The sequence below is a fragment of the Microtus pennsylvanicus genome, chromosome 11 (genome assembly GCF_037038515.1).
Source record: "Microtus pennsylvanicus isolate mMicPen1 chromosome 11, mMicPen1.hap1, whole genome shotgun sequence".
In the NCBI taxonomy this organism is placed as follows: domain Eukaryota; kingdom Metazoa; phylum Chordata; class Mammalia; order Rodentia; family Cricetidae; genus Microtus; species Microtus pennsylvanicus.
Genome location: NC_134589.1, coordinates 22,744,854 through 22,763,409, shown reverse-complemented (window position 1 = coordinate 22,763,409; position 18,556 = coordinate 22,744,854). Strand labels below are relative to the sequence as shown.

The 18,556-nt window shown below is 44.2% G+C and overlaps 2 protein-coding genes across 3 annotated transcripts; both read right to left on the bottom strand.

The window, feature by feature from the left end:
* Positions 1–4,499: 4,499 nt before the first annotated feature.
* On the bottom strand, positions 4,500–10,510 carry Krt40 (keratin 40). 2 transcript variants are annotated; one of them, XM_075942221.1, is made up of 7 exons: positions 10,082–10,510; positions 8,711–8,793; positions 8,262–8,418; positions 7,149–7,310; positions 6,939–7,064; positions 5,689–5,909; positions 4,500–4,599 (listed from the first exon to the last, which is right to left on the bottom strand). In XM_075942221.1, the coding sequence occupies exons 1-7, from the start codon at positions 10,508–10,510 to the stop codon at positions 4,500–4,502; spliced, it is 1,278 nt and encodes a 425-aa protein (XP_075798336.1). The 2 variants fall into 2 exon arrangements, with proteins under 2 accessions (XP_075798336.1, XP_075798337.1); XM_075942222.1 differs by lacking the exons at positions 8,262–8,418; positions 8,711–8,793.
* Positions 10,511–16,850: 6,340 nt separating this feature from the next.
* On the bottom strand, positions 16,851–17,150 carry LOC142831813 (keratin-associated protein 3-2). The gene has a single exon (XM_075942220.1). The coding sequence runs from the start codon at positions 17,148–17,150 to the stop codon at positions 16,851–16,853; it is 300 nt and encodes a 99-aa protein (XP_075798335.1).
* Between the last annotated feature and the right edge of the window lie 1,406 nt (positions 17,151–18,556).

Below are 18,556 nucleotides of genomic sequence, written 5' to 3'. Positions count from 1 at the left end.
GCTCGGGGTTGGGGGGTGGATCGGATCGTGCTTCTTTCATAAGTGTGCGGAATCTAGAAATAAATAGACATGAAAGTCAACAGAGAGCAATCTGGGAAGAGGAAAGGGACCTGGGGGAGGGTGTAAGGGTCAGTAAGGGTGTTGAGTGTGATCAAAATACATTGTCTATATGTGTGAAAATGTGACAAGGAGACCAGCTAATTTGTATACTTAATGTAAATCAATAATACATATATATGTATACATACAAACATACACACAGACACGCATATATGTTGCTACAACTGGATATACGGGCTGGTTTTATACTTGCTCTGTAGTTACAGTAGATGTGATCTCTGGAGCCTTCTTTGTCCACTCCCAGAGTGTCAGGATTCTAGGCATGCACCACCAAGTCCAGTGCTGTCATCAAATCCAGAGCTTTGGGCATGCAAGTCAAGTTCGCTATCCACTGTGCTCCATTCCCAGCCTCTAAAGTGGTCATCTTCTGAGCGAATATATAAGCACATAAACATAAAAATACATACGTCTTGATAATCTCTTTTCTTTTAGCATCTGAAAAAAATTGTGCCTCTTCCTACTGGCCTCCATGGTTGTAGTGATTTGGATATGCAGTGTCCCCCAGAGACTCAGGTGTTGAGGACTTACCTCCATGGGGTGCCAAGATTTTGAGGAGGGGGGGGGAAGCTTGAAGAGGTAGGTAGGGTCGGGTTGCAGGAAGTCACTGGAGGTGGTGTGCATCTTCCTGTTTGTCTCTCCACTTCCTGGTCACTATGATTTGACCATTCTCTGCTACACACTCAGCCTGGCTTACTGGCCCAATGGACCCAACTGGCCATGGTCTGAAACCCTGAAACCATGATCAGAAATAAATCTCTCCTACTTTAAGCTGTTCCTCTCAGGTGTTCGTCTCCATGACAAAAACTCACACAATGTTTTATGGTGTCAAATCTACCATCATTTAAACAGTTTTCTTCCAGTAGGTGAAGTTTTATTTCTCTCTCATCCTTATTTTAACTCTTGCTCTTTGGTACTCAGAAGTTTGTCATCGTATACCATGCGTGAACTCTTGCTTCTAAATCTATCCTTTAGGATGTTGGTGTATCTTCTTGAGTCTATTTGTTTGACTTTTGTAAAATGTGGGAAAGTTTCAGCCTTTATTTCTTCAAATACACTTTGTCATCCACTTTCCTTCCCCTCCCTGAGATGGGGGATATGAAGCTTAGCCCTTCTGATCTGGCCCCAAAGCTCCCCAGAATGCTCCATGGTTTCTGGATTGATTTCTCTTCGTTGTTCAGGCTGGTTGGTGTTTCCCTGTTCTGTGATCAGATTTTCTTCTCTTTTCTTTTTGGCACACCAACAAAGTTCTGTTGCTAAGCCTATCCAGAGAGTCACATGTTGGACTGATGGCATTTTTCAGTTCTGTAATTTTCTCTTGCTCTTCATGACGTCTTCGCTGAGCCACTGCTGTGTGTTTCATTGGTTGAAGAAGCTAGTCAGAACACGGTCATGGAAGGATTTCTATGATGACGTCATTGAATCCCTCATTGGGCTATTCTAGCATCTCCAGGGGGCACCTCGGAATCTATTGTTTGTACCTTTTCACTTGAGTTGACATTTTCCTGGCTTCTGAAATGACGAATAAAATTTGATAGACACAGGAACATTGGGATATTTTATTGTGAGACTCTGGCTGTCATTTCAATCTTGTTCAAACAGGTCTCCCTGACATCATTTTGAAAGCAATGGGAGATACTATCTCATGCTGCCAAAGAGGCGTGGAGTCCCGGGTTCTCTACTTCCTATTTTAACACCCAATGGGAAGTCTCTTCCTTAGTGCCAGAAGGCTGAGATTTCAGGCTCCTTTCCAGGTACTACTTGGCTGGGTGGGATAGCGTCTCATTATTGCTTCCTGTGTGCCCTTGTTGCTTATCTCCAGGCTTCCTTGGATACCACCCCTGAAGAAGATTTCTCACAGCTAGAATGAGGCATCATGTCTAAGCTCACCACATAGTCTTCTCAGTGTCACCCAGTGAGAATGAAAGCCCCGGGCCCCTTCCTTAGCCTTCTCTGACTTTACTCCAGTGGGGACTCCAGTGGCCTTAGTGGCCTGGAAAAGACAGAAGTCTGAATTTTTCACTTGGCCTTTCCTGGTGGGCATGGTGACAGACAAAATGATCTTCTGTCCCTGTGGCATTTGTTTGGGCTGAGTGGCTAGTATGTAAAGGTTTATATCTTTCTAGGTGGTTCCTTTCTGGTTCTTTATCCCGAGAGCTCAAGGTCTCCATTGATACATCATTTTCTGGTTTATACTTCTTGGTGTTACTGGGATGTTTACCCCACACCCCCAGCTCCTGCTTTGGGATATAAGAGCTAAAAGGAAATCTGGGGGTCCCACCTCAAAGTCATCTTTTGAACCTCTAATCTTCAGATGGTTTAACTTCTTCCACTTTTCAGCATATTATAGTTGTTTCTTGTAGAATTTCAGGGTTTCTCCGGACTTAATGATAAAATCCTATTGCCAAAGACACTAAAGCTCTATGGTCACAGGTCATAGAGAAATCGTGTTGGTACTGACCAGAAGCTACCCCTGTTGGTTAACTTGCATATCTCCTGCCACTATTTTGCTAAATGGATATGTTATCAGCCTGCTCTCTAAATTCACATCTCTGTGCCCATAGATGAGTGCAGCTATCAGACCTCATCAGAGACGTTTCTTTGTGTAGCGCATAGTGGTTAACACAGAAACTCACAGTTAGTCAAAGTGCAAAGAATATGTGTCAGGGGAATGTTCGGTCAAAAATGAGACATCTACAACATGTTCTTGCTTCCAAGACTCAGGGACTGTCGTAAAAGAGATGGTAGAAAGATTGTAAGAGCTGGAGGTCCAGAAGCCAACAGCATCATCTGAGCGTGGAAGGATTGCTGTACTCGTGAGCTTGCTTCAGCTGTGGATGCCAGTCAACATTTCACCATGGAGTGAGGAGGGACCCACAATTCCCCACCCCTAGTCAAGGAGCTATGGACAGTTGATGGCTTCTTCAGGAGGGAGAGTCAGTTTTCTTTAAGGGTGTGGTCCTTGGTAGGCAGACTATGCTCCAGTAGATGGCCCCACACTCGTGAATATACAGACAGCAGCAATTGGACTAAGGGGGTTAAAAAAAATAGAGGACACTAAGGTAGGAAGGGTCTGTGTGGAGTTAGGGGTGGGGATGTATATGATCAAATTCATGTGTGAAATTCTCAAGAATTAACGAAACATTACATTAAAAGAATCCTGGGGATTTCTCTTAGGAGGAAGAATAAAGAAATGAACATGTATTTAATCTTTTCCTTCTGCCTTCCCTCCTTCCTTCCTTCCTTCCTTCCTTCCTTCCTTCCTTCCTTTCTCTTTTCTTTCTTTCTTTCTTTCTTTCTTTCTTTCTTTCTTTCTTTCTTTCTTTTAGCACAGCCTTTTTCTATAGTCTTGGAGCCCATTACGTATTCCTTGCTCTAGAGCCTTGAAGCTATAGACACCAGATTAAAGTTCATACTACACCAACCTGGTCTTGAATGGAAGCAATCTTGCTGGTGCTGCTTTTTCCTCTCTGATTGTTAAGATTGCAAATGTGAATTGCAGTAGATCACACCTGGCTCTACTTTGCTTTTAAAATGTATTAAAATAATTGTTTTCATACCTAGATGTAATATTTCATATATTAAGCAATCCAACCACTAAAATGATGAACACAAAAAATGTTTTTTCTTAAATTAGGATGAAAATGCTTAAATAACATAAGGGAAAAATTAAATAACCATATGAACTGTTAAGTATAATTGCCACTATGTGGAAAAACCAATTATAAGAAGAAAACTGGAAGTCCTGACTAAATACTGGCCATTCATGGGATGGAATTGAGAGTATTTTTGTTTAATATGCACAAGATAAAATAGGAGAACCTTGTACATTTAGAATTAAAAGTAAAATAGATGTTATTTTATTTCCGAGAAAGATACATACAAATACCTATTTTTAGATATGCAAAATTTCTCAGATCTGATCTGTTTAGATATGCAACATTTCTCATGGTTTATCTAATCTGAGGGCTGAAGATACTTTCAATTCGAATTTATGCAAATTCAAACCAGAGTCATGGGTTTAGACAAATTCTCTTCTGTTAAAAGGCTATTATGACCAATGGCAATTAGTCACTAAACTACACTTAACCATCCTAAAGAAATGAAGCAAGTTTTATTTGGAGATTAACAAGAATGCTTTATGGGCTTTCAGAATACCACACGCCTGCTTAAGGTAGAAGACATCATCAACAGACGCTCAGGGCTGATTGTCAGGCACTGTAAACTGGGTGGATCCCTGTTTCTGCACTGGGTATGCCAGGCTGAGGTTTTGACTCCTAGGCGGATCCGTGTGTCCCGACTGAGTGAGGCCTGGTTGAGGCTGGACTTCTTTCTTGAGCACCGGCACCAAATCTCCACCCACCTTGCTGGAGATGGAATATTCACGCACAACAGTTTTCAACTGTGCAAATCACATAGGCTGAACACGGCTCACACGTGTTGCTTGTTGTGGGTGCTGTAGAACATGGATTGCAGGGGAGCCTGGGGAAGACCAATTCAAACTAAGTTTAGCAAGAGGATCTTGGCAGCATGCTGTCTCAGGAACACAACTTGCCTTACAAATGGTGCTCGGGAGAGGCCTGGGATTTGTCTCTCTCCTGTGCTATCTTTGGACCCAGGACAGTCATTACTTCCATCTCCAGTACTGCTACATGTTCTGCAGTAGGGATTGCTGCGCAGCCCCTTGTCTGTAGTTTGTCAAATGTTATATCACGTACAGTCCCGATTTCCTCTTGTGGGAATGTCATCTATGAAAATTATTGTTTCAGAACTTGAGGATATTTTCGGGCTTTTCCACTATTATAGACTCAGCCTCAGCCTTTTCTTTTTAGACTTAGAGAAAGAGAGAGAGAGAGAGAGAGAGAGAGAGAGAGAGAGAGAGAGAGAGAGAGAGAGAGAGAGGTGTGTGTGTGTGTGTGTGTGTGTGTGTGTGTGTGTGTGTGTAGGTCAGATAACAGCCCATAGAGTCAGTCAGTTCTCTTCTTCCATCACGTAGGTTTCAGGGATCGACCATCGACCACCAATTATCAGGCTCGGCAGTAAGGATCTTTACCCACTGTGGTAGTTTGAATGAGAAATGTCCCCTATAGATTCGGATATTTAAAAAGTTGGTTCCCGATTGGTGTGGCTTTCTGGTGGTGGTGGGGAGGTGGTTGCAGCTTACTGGAGGAAGTGCGTCACTGGGGGGTGGGCTTTGAGAGTTTATAGCCTTGCATCACTTCCGGTTCACGCCCCCTGCTTTGCATTTGTAGTTGAAGATCTGATCTCTAAACTTCCTTCTCCTGCTGTCTGTCCTGAGGCTTGCTGCCGTCTTGCCCTGCCACGACAGACTCTTGCCCACTGATAACGCATAGCCAAAATCAACTCTCGTTCTTAACTTGTATTTGGTCACAGAAGCAGAGAAGTAACTAAAACATGCACTGAGCCACCTAGCCAGGCCTTTTTTTCACTTCTTTTTTTTAAAAAAGAAAACCTCCCTAAACCTATTAGTGGGGGGTTGACCGTGGTCAGACCTCATGGAAACAGGATTCTCCTTTAGGACTCAGGGGACTGCAGAACCGTGGAACTTACCTGCAATCCTCCTTCTCCAGCAGGCCCCTGTACGTGTTGATCTCACACTCCAGCCGGGCCCGGACATCCAGCAGCACCTGGTACTCCTGGTTCTGCCGCTCCAGGTCACAGCGGATCTCAGCCAGCTGGTGCTCCACGCTGTCAATCAGACACTGCATCTGGGCCAGCTGTGTGCTGTACTGGGCTTCGGTCTCTGCCACAGTACATTCCAGAGATTCTGTCTGCGGAGAGGAAGACCTTCTCAGAAGGACCCTATGTCAGACCTTTGCTGTGCCCCTTTCCAGCTCTGAGGCTCAGTTATTTAGCTTCTCTGAGACTCGGGTTTATTCTATAGTCATGCCATGGGGAGGCTGGGAGGGTGAAATGAGTTGGGAACACTTACTGTGCCTGAAAACTACTCAAGGCCTTTAAATATGTCATCTCTATCTTTATGACTGCTGTCCCCTAGGACTTATTTGTGTAGCTTAAGGAGGGTTGACAGCATCTGGGAAGCCACTCTGGGTCTGAGCACCTGGCAGGGACGAGCAGCACAGTGTCATTGCAATGACAGCAGATTGGGGGTTCAACCACCTGGATTCCATTTCCACTGAGAACTGCAGAACATTCTGGAACTCACTTCTCTTGACCCTAGCTTTCCCCTCCCCCTGTCCAATGAGGCTAGGGAAGGTGTCTGCCATAGATTAAACCGTGCCTCTCCTAGATGAAGGCTCAGGTGTGGCTCATATAGGTAGGTATACTCCTTGGACCTAACCCAGCGAATGCCTGATGGGACCTGGTGTATGTGACTTTCACTGCATGGTGCGTTCTTGATGCTTGGGTGGGGAGGGGTGTGGTAATGTGTAGATCTCAGCTGTAGTATGAACACTTGGGAAAATTATTTTTCTGTGTGTGTTTTAGACACGACGATGAAACTAGAAAATTGCCCATTGATAAAAGGGAATCAAAATCTGTTAAGTGCCTTCCGCTCAGCTCTCTGCTTCCACTGTGTTCTGAGACTCTTTTTGTTTCTAGTGGGTGGTATTGGGGACATACTTAGACCTGGGGCACCAGCAAGACACCCTGGGGAGACCAAGAAAGCTGTTGATCTGTTGCTCTGCTTCCAATATGCACTATCAATGTATGTGGAGAAAGGCAGGGAACTGCCACCCTGGCTAGCTGGACACTCAGAGCTGCTGTGTGAACTGGGAGCATCTCCCTGGACTTTTCTGGGCATGCTGCTGACACGGGATGACATTTGTTGTCCCACACACCAGGGTTTGCTGCGCCTGGAGCTCAATTTCCAGAGTGTTGGCCTTGCGCTTCAGCTCCAGCACCTCAGTCTGGCATCCCTGCAGCTGCTCGGCGCTGGACATCTGTTGCTGGTTCAGCTCTTCGGTCTGAAACACAGTGGCGTTAGGGTGCTCTTTACCGGAAGCCCGCAGTTCCTTTCCGGAAGCCCACCCTTTCCGGTGAGCACTGACCTGAGCAGCAAACCACTCCTCCGCATCCCTGCGATTGTTGGCCAGCACAGTCTCATACTGACATCGCATCTCATCCAGGACCTTGTTGAGGTCCATGGTGGGGGCAGTGTCCAGCTCCACACTGAGCCGATCTCCAAGTTGCTCACGAAGCACGTTGACCTCCTGGGAGTGGAAATGGGGTAAAGAATGTCAGAGTGGGGTGTGTGTGTGTAATGTCAATTTGATAAAAAAAATAGCAATCCTATTTTGATTTTGGGCACGGGGGTAACAGTCTGGGGTTTTGGTTCAGATTCTCTTGGTTGAATCTCTTTTGATTACTTCTGTTTATGGAAGAGTTTTAAAATTTACATGTCTATGTCTGTTGCCACATGGAGCTGGAGTTGGGGACAGTTATGAGTGCTGGGTACTAATCTTGGGTTCCCTGGAAGAGCAAGAAGCAGTCTTAACTTCTGGGCCATTTCTCTATCCCATTCTCCCTGCTAGTTTCAAGTGTCTCAGTTTCTTCATCCGAAAAATGACTATAATATTGTTCTCTTTCCCAGAGAGTTATTGTGAGACAGGGAAGAGGTAAGCAATAAATTTATAAAAATTCCTGATGCATGCTAAGGTGTGCATCTGTAATTTCTAGCTATTATTACCACCAACATATTCAAAGTATAATTTTTTGTTTTACTTTGTTACATAACTCTGCTTTTCATTCGTAACAGTTTATAATAGAAACAAGATTACAAATGTACAGTATCTAAAAATGCTACTCCTAATATCGCATGACAATTTATCTCTTCTTTGGCAGGGGACACGAAGCCTGTTCATCAGTTCAATTTTCTTGTTGTACAGTAGAACTAAGGAGATAGACATTAGGGGAGTTGGTTCTCCACCCAAGCAAGGGCTAGTGAGAGAGTGGCCCCACCCACTGCCCCTGCTGAGGGTGATGCTACAAACGATACACACTGTCACATCTACCTTGAGATACACTGGGCGCTCAGACCGCACAGTAGGCCTACCTCTGGTTTCGTTCCAGCTTGGTCAGTGTCTGCCCCAGTTCAGTTTACCCTTGAAATCTCTCAGTAGAACTTTTCCTGTTGTCCTTGTCCCAGCAGCCACTTGGCTTACCTCTTCATGGTCTTTCTTCAGACAAAAGAGATCACTCTTCAGCGACTCCACATGGGCCTCCAGGTCTGATTTGCACAGGTTCAGTTCACCCAGGATCCCACGAAGGCCACTAATGTCATTCTCCACCAGCTGACGAAGAGACAGTTCGCTCTCATACCTTTCCCAGCAAGAGAAAGAGAGGGGAGGGGCTGACTTGGCTAAACACTGACCAGAGTGCTGGGGTACAGGGTGAGTGACCTGTGGCCTCCGGGGAGCCATATGCCACCATTTCCCCTGCATCCCAAATGATGGCGAGTTCGAGTTTCTCAGTTTAAAAATATATCTTATGTGGGGATTATTTTCTCTCTCACTGGAACCATTATTATTTTCAAATTAGATTTAAAACTTAACATGCAAAATGTATATCTAAAATACAGCGTGGTTGAGAAAATAAATGTAAGTGGACTTACTTGGACCTGAAGTCATCAGCGGCCAGTTTGCAGTTGTCCACCTGAACGGCAAGTCTAGAATTCTCTGCCTTCGTGCACAGTATCTAAGAGGTAAGTCATCATGGAATCAACAGCTCTCTGGGAGAAACCCACATGTCTGTTTTAACAGCCGTGCCATTCATTAGCTTATGGAAGTCTTTACCAGTGAACATACCATCGCTTTCAACCTGTGTTTCCTGTTAACTGTCCCAGGAAGAAAAAAACCAAACCAAACCATGCAGTGCCAATTTAGAAACAAAAATACAGAAATAAAGGAGGTTCTCTTTCTAAAAAGAGATTTTATTTCATTTTTTCAGTTATGTGTGCGCATGATTGTGTGTAGGTGTGTGACTGTGGGTCTGTGTGTGATTGTGTGTGCAGACTTGTGCGTTGCCTTAGGCGGTCAGAAGAGAGTGTCAGGTCCTCGGGAGATGAAATTGTGGGTGGTTGTGAGCTGCTGTATATGGGTGCTGGGAACTGAACTCAGGTTTGCTCATGAGCGGGACAATGCTGCTGTCCACTGCTGAGCCATCTCTGTGGCTTAAGGTTTCCTTTGTAAGCGACTCAAGACAAGACGCTTTGCAGTCATCATTGCCTCCTGAGCTTTGTTGGTTTCCTCCTCTGCGAGTATTTACTAGAACTGCATCTCTGCCCATGGCCATAGAAATTCATCCATTGGACAAGGAGAGATGGCTCTGCCAGAAGAGCCTTTACAATGCGAGAGGAGGACGCGGGTGCAATCCCGCAGAACTCACGTGAAAACAAAACTAAGACTAGCAGCGTATGCCTGTCGCCCCTTGTCCTGGGGGTGTGGGTGGGGTGGACAGAGTAGTAACCTTGGGACTCTGGCTCGCCAGTCAGATCAGTGAACTCCAGTTCCCTTGAGAGATTCTCAAAGAAACAAGATGGGGAGCAGAAGCCTCTTGCCCTTGACCTCAGGCCTCCACACATACATACATTCCCTCCACACGTGCACATACTCCCCCCACCAAACCCACATGTATGCACACGTACACATGAAAAGAAAATGATTACCAGGTGAACTAATATAGGTGGTATTCAATATCTGTTTGATAAAGCATATAAATATGCAATGATATACACAGAACAGATTTTAGATATCATAGTCCAGTTTCTCCCTGTCTGTGGATCATGAACTCTGCAGAGAGATGACGTTTCTATAGTCACTCAATAGTGCTGATATGGAGACATTCCTTGTCATCTATGGCCCTCTTTTCTGGCAGCATATTAGCTCCTGGAATCCCTGTGTTTTCCATCCATCAAGCAACCTGCTCCAGTAAAACTATAAGAGAAATCAGGAATGGCAAACAGAGAGCATTAGGGACACACAACCTTTTGCTGGAGTTCTTCGATGGTGTCGAAGTAACGCTGGTAATCTGGGCACACCAATGGGGCATCAGGCTCGCACTGCTCTCGGATCCTGCATTCCAGCTCGGCGTTGTTCTCCTCCAGGCTTCTCACCCTTTCCAGGTAGCTGGCCAGGCGGTCATTCAGGAACTGCATCGTCTCCTTCTCGTTGCTATTGAACGCCCCTTCCTCACACCAGGCACAGCTCCCCACCAGGCAGGGACTGCTACAGCTGCTGGCGAAGTAGCAGGGTGAGAGGCGACCAGCCGAGAGGTGAGCCCTGCAGAGGAAGCTAGGGGTCTGGCATCTGGATGTGGCACACGTGCTGGGAAGGCAAGTCGTGTCCGTGGGACAGGGCGAGGCAGCTGCACAGGGCTCAGAAGAGCAGCACGCAGGGGAACCTTCGGAAGCCATCTTCTGAGAAGGAATGAACAGACTGGATGCAGTGTGGCCGATGACTCCAAACGTTTCCTTCCCTCCTGAGACCTTTATATCGCCCTTCAAATGGGTGTTTACAGGACACACCGATGTTTTCGCTAGCACCACGGGGGCCAGTTTTCCTACAAACATCTCATTAGTGCTGTTTATTTACCGAGGAAGTTTTATGCCTTGTAAAAAGAGGATAACTTCAGGTTACTAAGTCGGGACTAACGCCATTTCCACATGCTGCTTGGGTACAATCCTTATTTTAACAAATGGCCATCGGGAACATTATCCTTTTGAAAGAATAGGGAACCAAAGCGAAAAATCGAGCCATCAGTGATTTTAGGTAGAGCTCACGAGAGATACAGAAAATGATATTTCCATAGGTTTTTGATTTTGAAAAACTGATTGCTCTTGTCTACTTTATAAATAGACACCACAGCTCATTAAATTGCATGCATTTGTTTGTCCTAACCAGCCACCATACTGCATCCAGTCTGCTCATGAAAATGGTCATGGTGGCTAGCAACCTTGACGTGCTTGTGTGTGTGTGTGTTTGTATGCTTGAAGCATGTGCTTACATGGCAAAGAAAAAGGTATATACTGAATGTGAAGCCTGTGTGTTCATTTTCTAGAGCAATGAGTATAAGTGTGCTCTGTGATCAAAGTAGAAACTGGCTGTCAGGATCTGAATTGTGATCTTTGGTTATCTCAAATGTTCAATCGCTAGCCAAGTACTAATGATGCCCGCCCTGCTTAGTTGTCGAGATTGGATATGCCCAGGGTGGATGACCATACACGCAAGCTTTGCCTTCACATATTTCCATCTTAGATTCCTTATGCTATTTTTAAAAAGCTGCTACTATTTACTTATGTTGGTGTTGGGGCTCCAACATGAGGCGTTGTTCAGGCTACGTATATCATATACTGCAGACTACAGCCACAGTCCTTACCTGTGTTTCTAAGGACAGTGGAGACAGAAATTATGATGAAGATTTGGGAAACCTCACTAATTGTACTTAGGCATAGAGCTAAGGAAGCCACAAAATCTAACCTCCTGTTATATGGAATCTGTTTATGAGAGTCTCAATTTTGTGAATGTTAAGATTATTGGAATTAGGGAACATCTGATTATGTAATGTCTGTTTCAAACAGCAGTTCCAGTGAGTAAAATCCTCTGATGTGGAACCAGGTGGATGCAGATTTGAGGCAGAAGTTCTTTGCATGTGTTTTAGGAATCTATTGTAGATACACTTTCATGATGTTTTGCTTTAATTGTGGTTTTTATTTCACTTTTAAAAGTACACAGAGAAAACTGCTTCCAGAGTCAATAAGACCCCACTTCCAGTATGTGTGTGCCTGTGCATGTGTATGTGTGTGTGTACATGCATGTGTGCTGTGTCTATGTGGAAGCCACAGATTAATTTTGGGTGTCTTAAATTGCTCTTTCTTTACCTTACTATTATTCTTTTGGAGACAGGGTCTCACTATATAGCTCTAGCTGACCTGGAACTCACTATGTTATATAGATCGGGCAGGCCTCAGACTCATATTGATCTACCTGAATCTGTCCCCCGAATGATATGGTTAAAGGCATGTGTCACCTCAACTTTTGGGACAAGGTCTCGCACTGGACCTGGAGCTCACCCATTTGGGGGGAGGCTGGATGACGGGTGAGCTCCAGTGACCTTCTTGTCTCCCTCCATCCCCTGAACACTGGGATTACAAAGGTACCGTTGTGCCAGCTTTTGTGCTGGGAATTTGAACTCAAAGCCTCAGCCTCGTGCAGCAAACTTTTTCCTGATCCAGCCATCTCCCTAGTCCCTTTAAGATTCTTCATAAGGGAAAGAAAATCGCTCGCTCCGGTCAAGTGAGAATTTACATAATCCAAACAGAGTTGTTTTCTCACTTTTGAGCATGGTTTCTTAGGTAGCTGCCAATGTAAATAAAATAATAAAAATGAGGAGAATGTACAAGTGTGTAAGATAACATCCCAGGATTCTCTGTTCACAAGTTATTTGAATCCTTGTGTTATATAGTCTTCCTATTCTTTTGTTTTTTTCTTTTTCTTTTCTATAGACAGGGTCTCTCTGTGTAGCTTTGGAGCCTGTCCTGGAACTCACTCTGTAGACTAGGTCAGCCTCAAACCGACAGAAATCCACCTGCCTCTGCCTCCTGAGTTCTGGGATTAAAGGCGTGTGCCACTACCACCCGGCTGTGTTATTTATTCTTAGAGGGGTTCATGGTGTACAGATATTGTTCTGGAAAGGGTATGAGGCAGAAGGTTCAAAAACACACTTAAACAGGTAAAAACCTAAAATAAAGTCACACTCCAGGAGTAAACTGATAAATAACTTGCAAAATATCTTTGAAGAGAAACTCTATTGTCTACTGACCGTCTATCATAGGCCCTGGTAATTTAAATGTCATATTGTAAAGCAGGGTGTGGTGATGCATGGCTGGAATCCCAGCACTTGGGAGACTCAGGCAGAAGGATCAGGAGTTTGAGGATGGTCTGGGCTACCTATCAAGACCCTGTCTCAAAAAAATACCTCCAAAAAGTGTTATAATGTTGTATGTTATTATTTCAAATTAACTCTAGATAAAATAAAGAATATATTTTCTTTGTCTTAACCTAAGTTCTGATTGGAGAGTTTTGGCTGCTGGTTATTGCATTGGAGGGACACAGCTGTTCATTTTGGTTTTTGAATAGATAGGCAGTTTTGTCTGATAAGGAGTAGCTGTACTCTGAGAACACGGAAAGGGGCCAGGGCACACACACGTCTGCAGCTTACAGTCCTCAGAAGAAGACCATTGGGAACAGGGAAACAAACAGACATCATGGAGGGTCATGATGGTGACCACGACTATTTCATTTATGATGTGCTCTTGTTTTAGGACATCCACCAACTCCTGCTGCCAGAACAAGCTTTTGAAAATCCATTTTTATTCTTCATCAATACAACCCAAACTGTCTACCTTGGCAAACAGGGTCTTCCCATGGTTCATAGGCACCTCATTGCCTTACACTCATCTCACAGACCCAAGCTCCAGCCACTCTACAAGCTCGTGGTACTGTTTCTCCTGCCCTTCCTTTCGTGGCTCAACTTTCATGTTAAAACCCAGTGGAAATGGCACCCAGCTGCCTCGGGTTGGGATACCCATATCAGACTCCTCACGCCAAGGCTGGGAGAGCATTATGGAAGAGAGGAGCAGAAGGACTCTAGGAGCCCGAGGGAGTAAATGATTATGAGGAGACAGTGTTTACTGGACACAGCAAGGCAGCTGCACCGAGGAACTCAGTGGTTGTGGCAGCGTGCAGATGACTCATGCAAACTCAAGCCGGACCAAATCTGAGCATGGAGCAGTGAGCACATGGTCCTGTCCCTAGTTGAGGAGCTATTGGCAATTGGTGACTTCTGGGAGCGGGAGATCAATTTTCCTTAAGGGTGTTGTCGCTGATAGGTTGATCACTTTCCAGTGGAAGGCCACATATCCAAGGGTATCTGGGCAGCACAATTTGGTCCTGATGGGTTTTAAAAGAAGGTGGGGGCAGGGTTGGCGACAACACAAAGTTGGGGGATCAGGAAAGGGGGATACATATGGGAGGAGCTAGGGGAGGGGATGAATATGCTCAAAACACCTTGTATGAAATTCTCAAAGAAAAATTCAAATGAAAACACACAAATTCATATGTGTTTTCCTTTTTTTTTAAGCTTATTGGTGTTTTTTTTTTTTCTTGACAGGTTCTCTTTTAAGACATACCATGTCTTATCTCTGGTCCTTAGCATATAACAGACCATTAATAAATGTTTGCTAATGATAAATCCATTTACTTTAATAGGAATTTCTGTTTTGATGCATAATTCTTTACAAAATTTAATATTGAAGGCAAGGAAACTTGGTGGGAATGAAGACTACCGCCCTGGTGGCCATATTTCCATGTGACTAATTTAGACGCCCATTTGGGTGTAACACCCTTATTTACCATCTGTGTTTTCTTTCTCTAGGTATGGAATCCTGCGGGCCTCACTTGTTTTTGCCATGAAACGAGAGAATAAGAAAATAATACCAGTTTTTTTAAACCTTATAAAATTTAATGCTGCTAAGTGACACCTCTGGGCTCTCAATGACTGCTAACGTGCTCACCTTCTTCCTTCAAGATAATTTGTTAAGAAAAATGTTCTATATGGCTAGGTGCAGTTTTGAGAAAGCTATGTAGGCCCCATCCTGGTCAAGACATTAGCATTTCCCCATCACGCTGGAGTGTCATTTTGTTCCCTTTTCCAGTTGGCTGCAAAGGTAAACATTGCAGTGATTTCTGCTGCCATGCATCACTGTTCTGCAAGCTGGAATTTTGTGCACAAAGTCACCCAGTGTGCATAATTTTGTCTAGTTTCCTTCAGTCAACACTCTCTTTTAGTTCTTGGATGCTGCATCAGTACCTTGTTGAATCTGAAACGTTCATCTTGTGATGTTGATGATTTATTTTTGTCTCTTCTGTGGATGAACATTGTTTCCAGTTTGATGATGTTATAAATAAAACTTTTATAAGATTCGTGTGTGTTTTTGTGGATATATTTTTTCTTTTCTCTTGGACCAATATTAGGAGTAGACTTGTTGAGCTGTGAGTAGGTATATATTTCTATATTTCTTTTTATAAGAGACTATAAGGGACTGGAGAGATGGTGCAGCAGTTAAGAGCACGTTGTGCTCTTATAGAGGACCTGAGTTCAGTTCCCAGCACCCATGTCAGGCAGCTCACAACCACCTGTTACTCTAGTTCCAGAGGGTCTGACACCCTCTCCTGGCATCTGCAGGCATCTACACTCATGTATACACACCCACACACAGGTACAGACACAATACACATAATTAAAAATAGAACTGTGCTAAAATAAATAAAATCTTAAAAAAGAAACGTCTGGACATTTCAAATGGGAGGGGCGTGTCAGCCAGACTATAAGACAAGTCCGGCAGTCAGGAAGGAGTGGGGGGAGGGAGAGAGAGAGGGAGGGAGGAATGTGTGTGAGAGAGAGAAGAGAAGAGAGGAAGGGAGAGGGGAGAGAGAGAGTGTGTGTGTGTGTGAATGTGTGTGTGTGTGAGAGAGAGACAGAGGGACAGAGAGAGAGAGAGACAGAAGAGAAGAGAAAAGAAGGAGGGAGGGATGGAGGGAGGGAGGGAGAGAGAGAGAGAGAGAGAGAGAGAGAGAGAGAGAGAGAATAGGAAGTGGAGTCACGCTATAAAATCTCAAAGCCAGTCCACAGTGATACCCTTTCAACCTCCTAAAGGATCCATGACTTTCTCAATCAGTGCCACCAACTGGGGACTAGTGGTCACATCCATGAGCTTGTGGGAAACATATCCCATTCAAATCAGCACACCAGATGTTCTGGTTGGTGTTCTTTGTCAACAAACACAAGCTAGAGCCATCTGAGAAGAGGAAATCTTAACTGAGAAAATGTCTCCATAAGATTGGCCTGTGACAAATCTGTAGGGTAGTGTTTTGATTAATAATTAATGTGGAAGAGCCCAGTCTCGGGGGTTGGTTCTGAACTGTATAAGAAAACATGCTGAGCAAGCCATGAGGAACAAGCCAACAGACAATGTTCTTCAATGGCTTCTGTTTCAGTTTCTGCCTCCAGGTTCCTGCTCTGATCCCTTCGATGATGGACTGCGATATGGGCGTGAAAGCCAAATAAGCCCTTTCCTCCCAAGTTACTTTTGGTCCTGGTGTTTTGTCACAGCAATAAAAACCCTAATTACGACACCAGACCACTGAGTTACCCCAGAACAGCAAGAGCAACAAGATCAATAAGCTTTACTTTCCTGCCACTCTTTTCAATGTCACCCAGGCGGTTTAGTTTTTCTTTAAATGCTAACTAACATTGGGGGATAAGAAACACATTTAACCAAGTCCTAGAAACAAGCAAACAGCAATTATACACATTTATGCTATGCCATAGACACACAATTTATTGGGAAGATCATGGAGAAGTTCCTCAATTTGCAGAAGGATACCACCCAAGACTGAAGTCAGAAGCCCCAAACACCCAAAGGAAGAAGCACATCAGGATGAAGGAGTCAGCATCTTCAGGAGCCTTGGAGCATCAACCGTCCACACTGCACATGGTTGCAGGTAAAAGCCACATTACCAAAGACTCTGGTTTCTTTTTGTTGAGGCTGGCAGGAGAGATGTCATCAATGACCCTGTCCCTCAACTCCGGCTTCTAAATCAGAGCAAACTCCTTGCAAGTTCTGCCAGGTAAGTGCTAAGGCTCCTGGGTTGACTCTTTCTTCGAAGGCAGGCACCAAGCAAGGGAGCCACAGGTCAGCAGCAACTTGGGGTGCAGGGATCCTCACAGCCAGGCTGCACATAGGTGGTGAGGTTGACAGTCAGCAGGTCTGGGGTTGGGTGGCAGGAGTTGAGCAGGAAGCAGGTGGGCACACAGGGCTGAGGGATGTGGCAGGGTGGGGGACAGTTGTCACAGCAGGTGGGCTCCAGTTGCCAGATGGTGTGTGGGCAGGTGCTGGGCAGGCAGACTCCACAGCGGCAGGACTTGTCTGAGGAGCAGATGGTGGTGGCAGGGCCGGTGGGGACGCTGCAGCAGCGGGCAACACAGCAGGCCATGGTGATGGAGTCTGGTTGGCTTTGGTCTAAGGCAAAGATGAAGTCTCTGTGGTTCAAATGTCTCCTCTTGCTCCGGGGTTATTATATATCCTCTCCAGTGGGCGTTGGTTCCACCAATGGGCTTCTTTCCTGGTTCTTGTTTATGTTCGTGTTCCCATTATCCTTTAATTGGCCTGACATTTAGATGCCTGTTAAGAGTCCCTATTTTGCTAATTACCTTTTATTTGAATTCGTTGCCAAATTTGAACTGATTACTCTTGCTGTTTGTCATTCAGACCCAAGCTTTACGATGTACCACAGATGGCTTCCACGATTGCAATGTCACCACCGCCAGGCTAGCTGGGGACCACATGGGCATGACAGCAATGTGCAGAAAGCTGCTCTTCATGCTGCTGTGCCCACTTTTTTCTCTTTGCCCGTTTCTATATCAGATGGCTCGACGAGCTGTTTCTGTTCTGAAGAGCTGAACGGGAACTTTATTCTTGTCACTGCCTGTGAGCTTTGAGGCATTTGAAGCTCAAAACTACACTAAAGTGGGAAAACAGTTTTATGAGAAATATCGCAGAACTTTAAAACATTTATTTTAATAAGAAATATGAAAAAGTCACTACAATATTGAAACTATTGAAAACCATAAAGGCAACTCACCTACAGTGGAACATTATCTATTAATACTACATATGTATGATAGAACTATTTTTGACTGTATGTAATCATCCATTTTTACATTTCTGGGATCATTTTGTATAGGTCTTATAATGTACCTTATTGCATAAGCATGTGTATTTCATTATCTTGCATTCCTGAGTGTATTTACTAATGTTTTTAGTGTTCTCTAGTATTTATCATGTAATTGTACTTCTGGGTTACTCTAAGATTGCATTTTCTTTATCATTTGCTTTAATCCCAATTTTTTCTTTGATAACCGTGGCAGTAGAGAAAGATTCTCTACATGAATCTTTGTGTGTGTTCTGATTTTTCTGAAGCAGAAATAATTACCAGATGGAGTTCTAGGGACAAATGTTCAAGTCTAGTATTTTTGAAGCCTTTGATGTTCACTATACTACTGCCATCCAGTACTTTTCCAGTTGTGCCTGGTTGGGAATTCCCGGTTCTCTGTGCATTTTGTAAATATCAAGTTAGGTTGACACATCCTCCGATCATATATATTCCAGGAGTTTGTCTCCTGCCAAGAATTTCCATTACTGTTGCTCTTTTCCCCCTTGGCTGTTAAATGTGGAAGAGTTTAAGTTTTAACCTTTACATAGAATGAAAATGAAATACTAAATCAAAGAATAACTTAAGCTACAATGCTAGAATTCCAGTAAAACCGATCACAATAGAACACAAACACATGAGCCTGGACCAGATAGATTTTAGTTTTGTTCTCCCATGTGTTGCAAGAC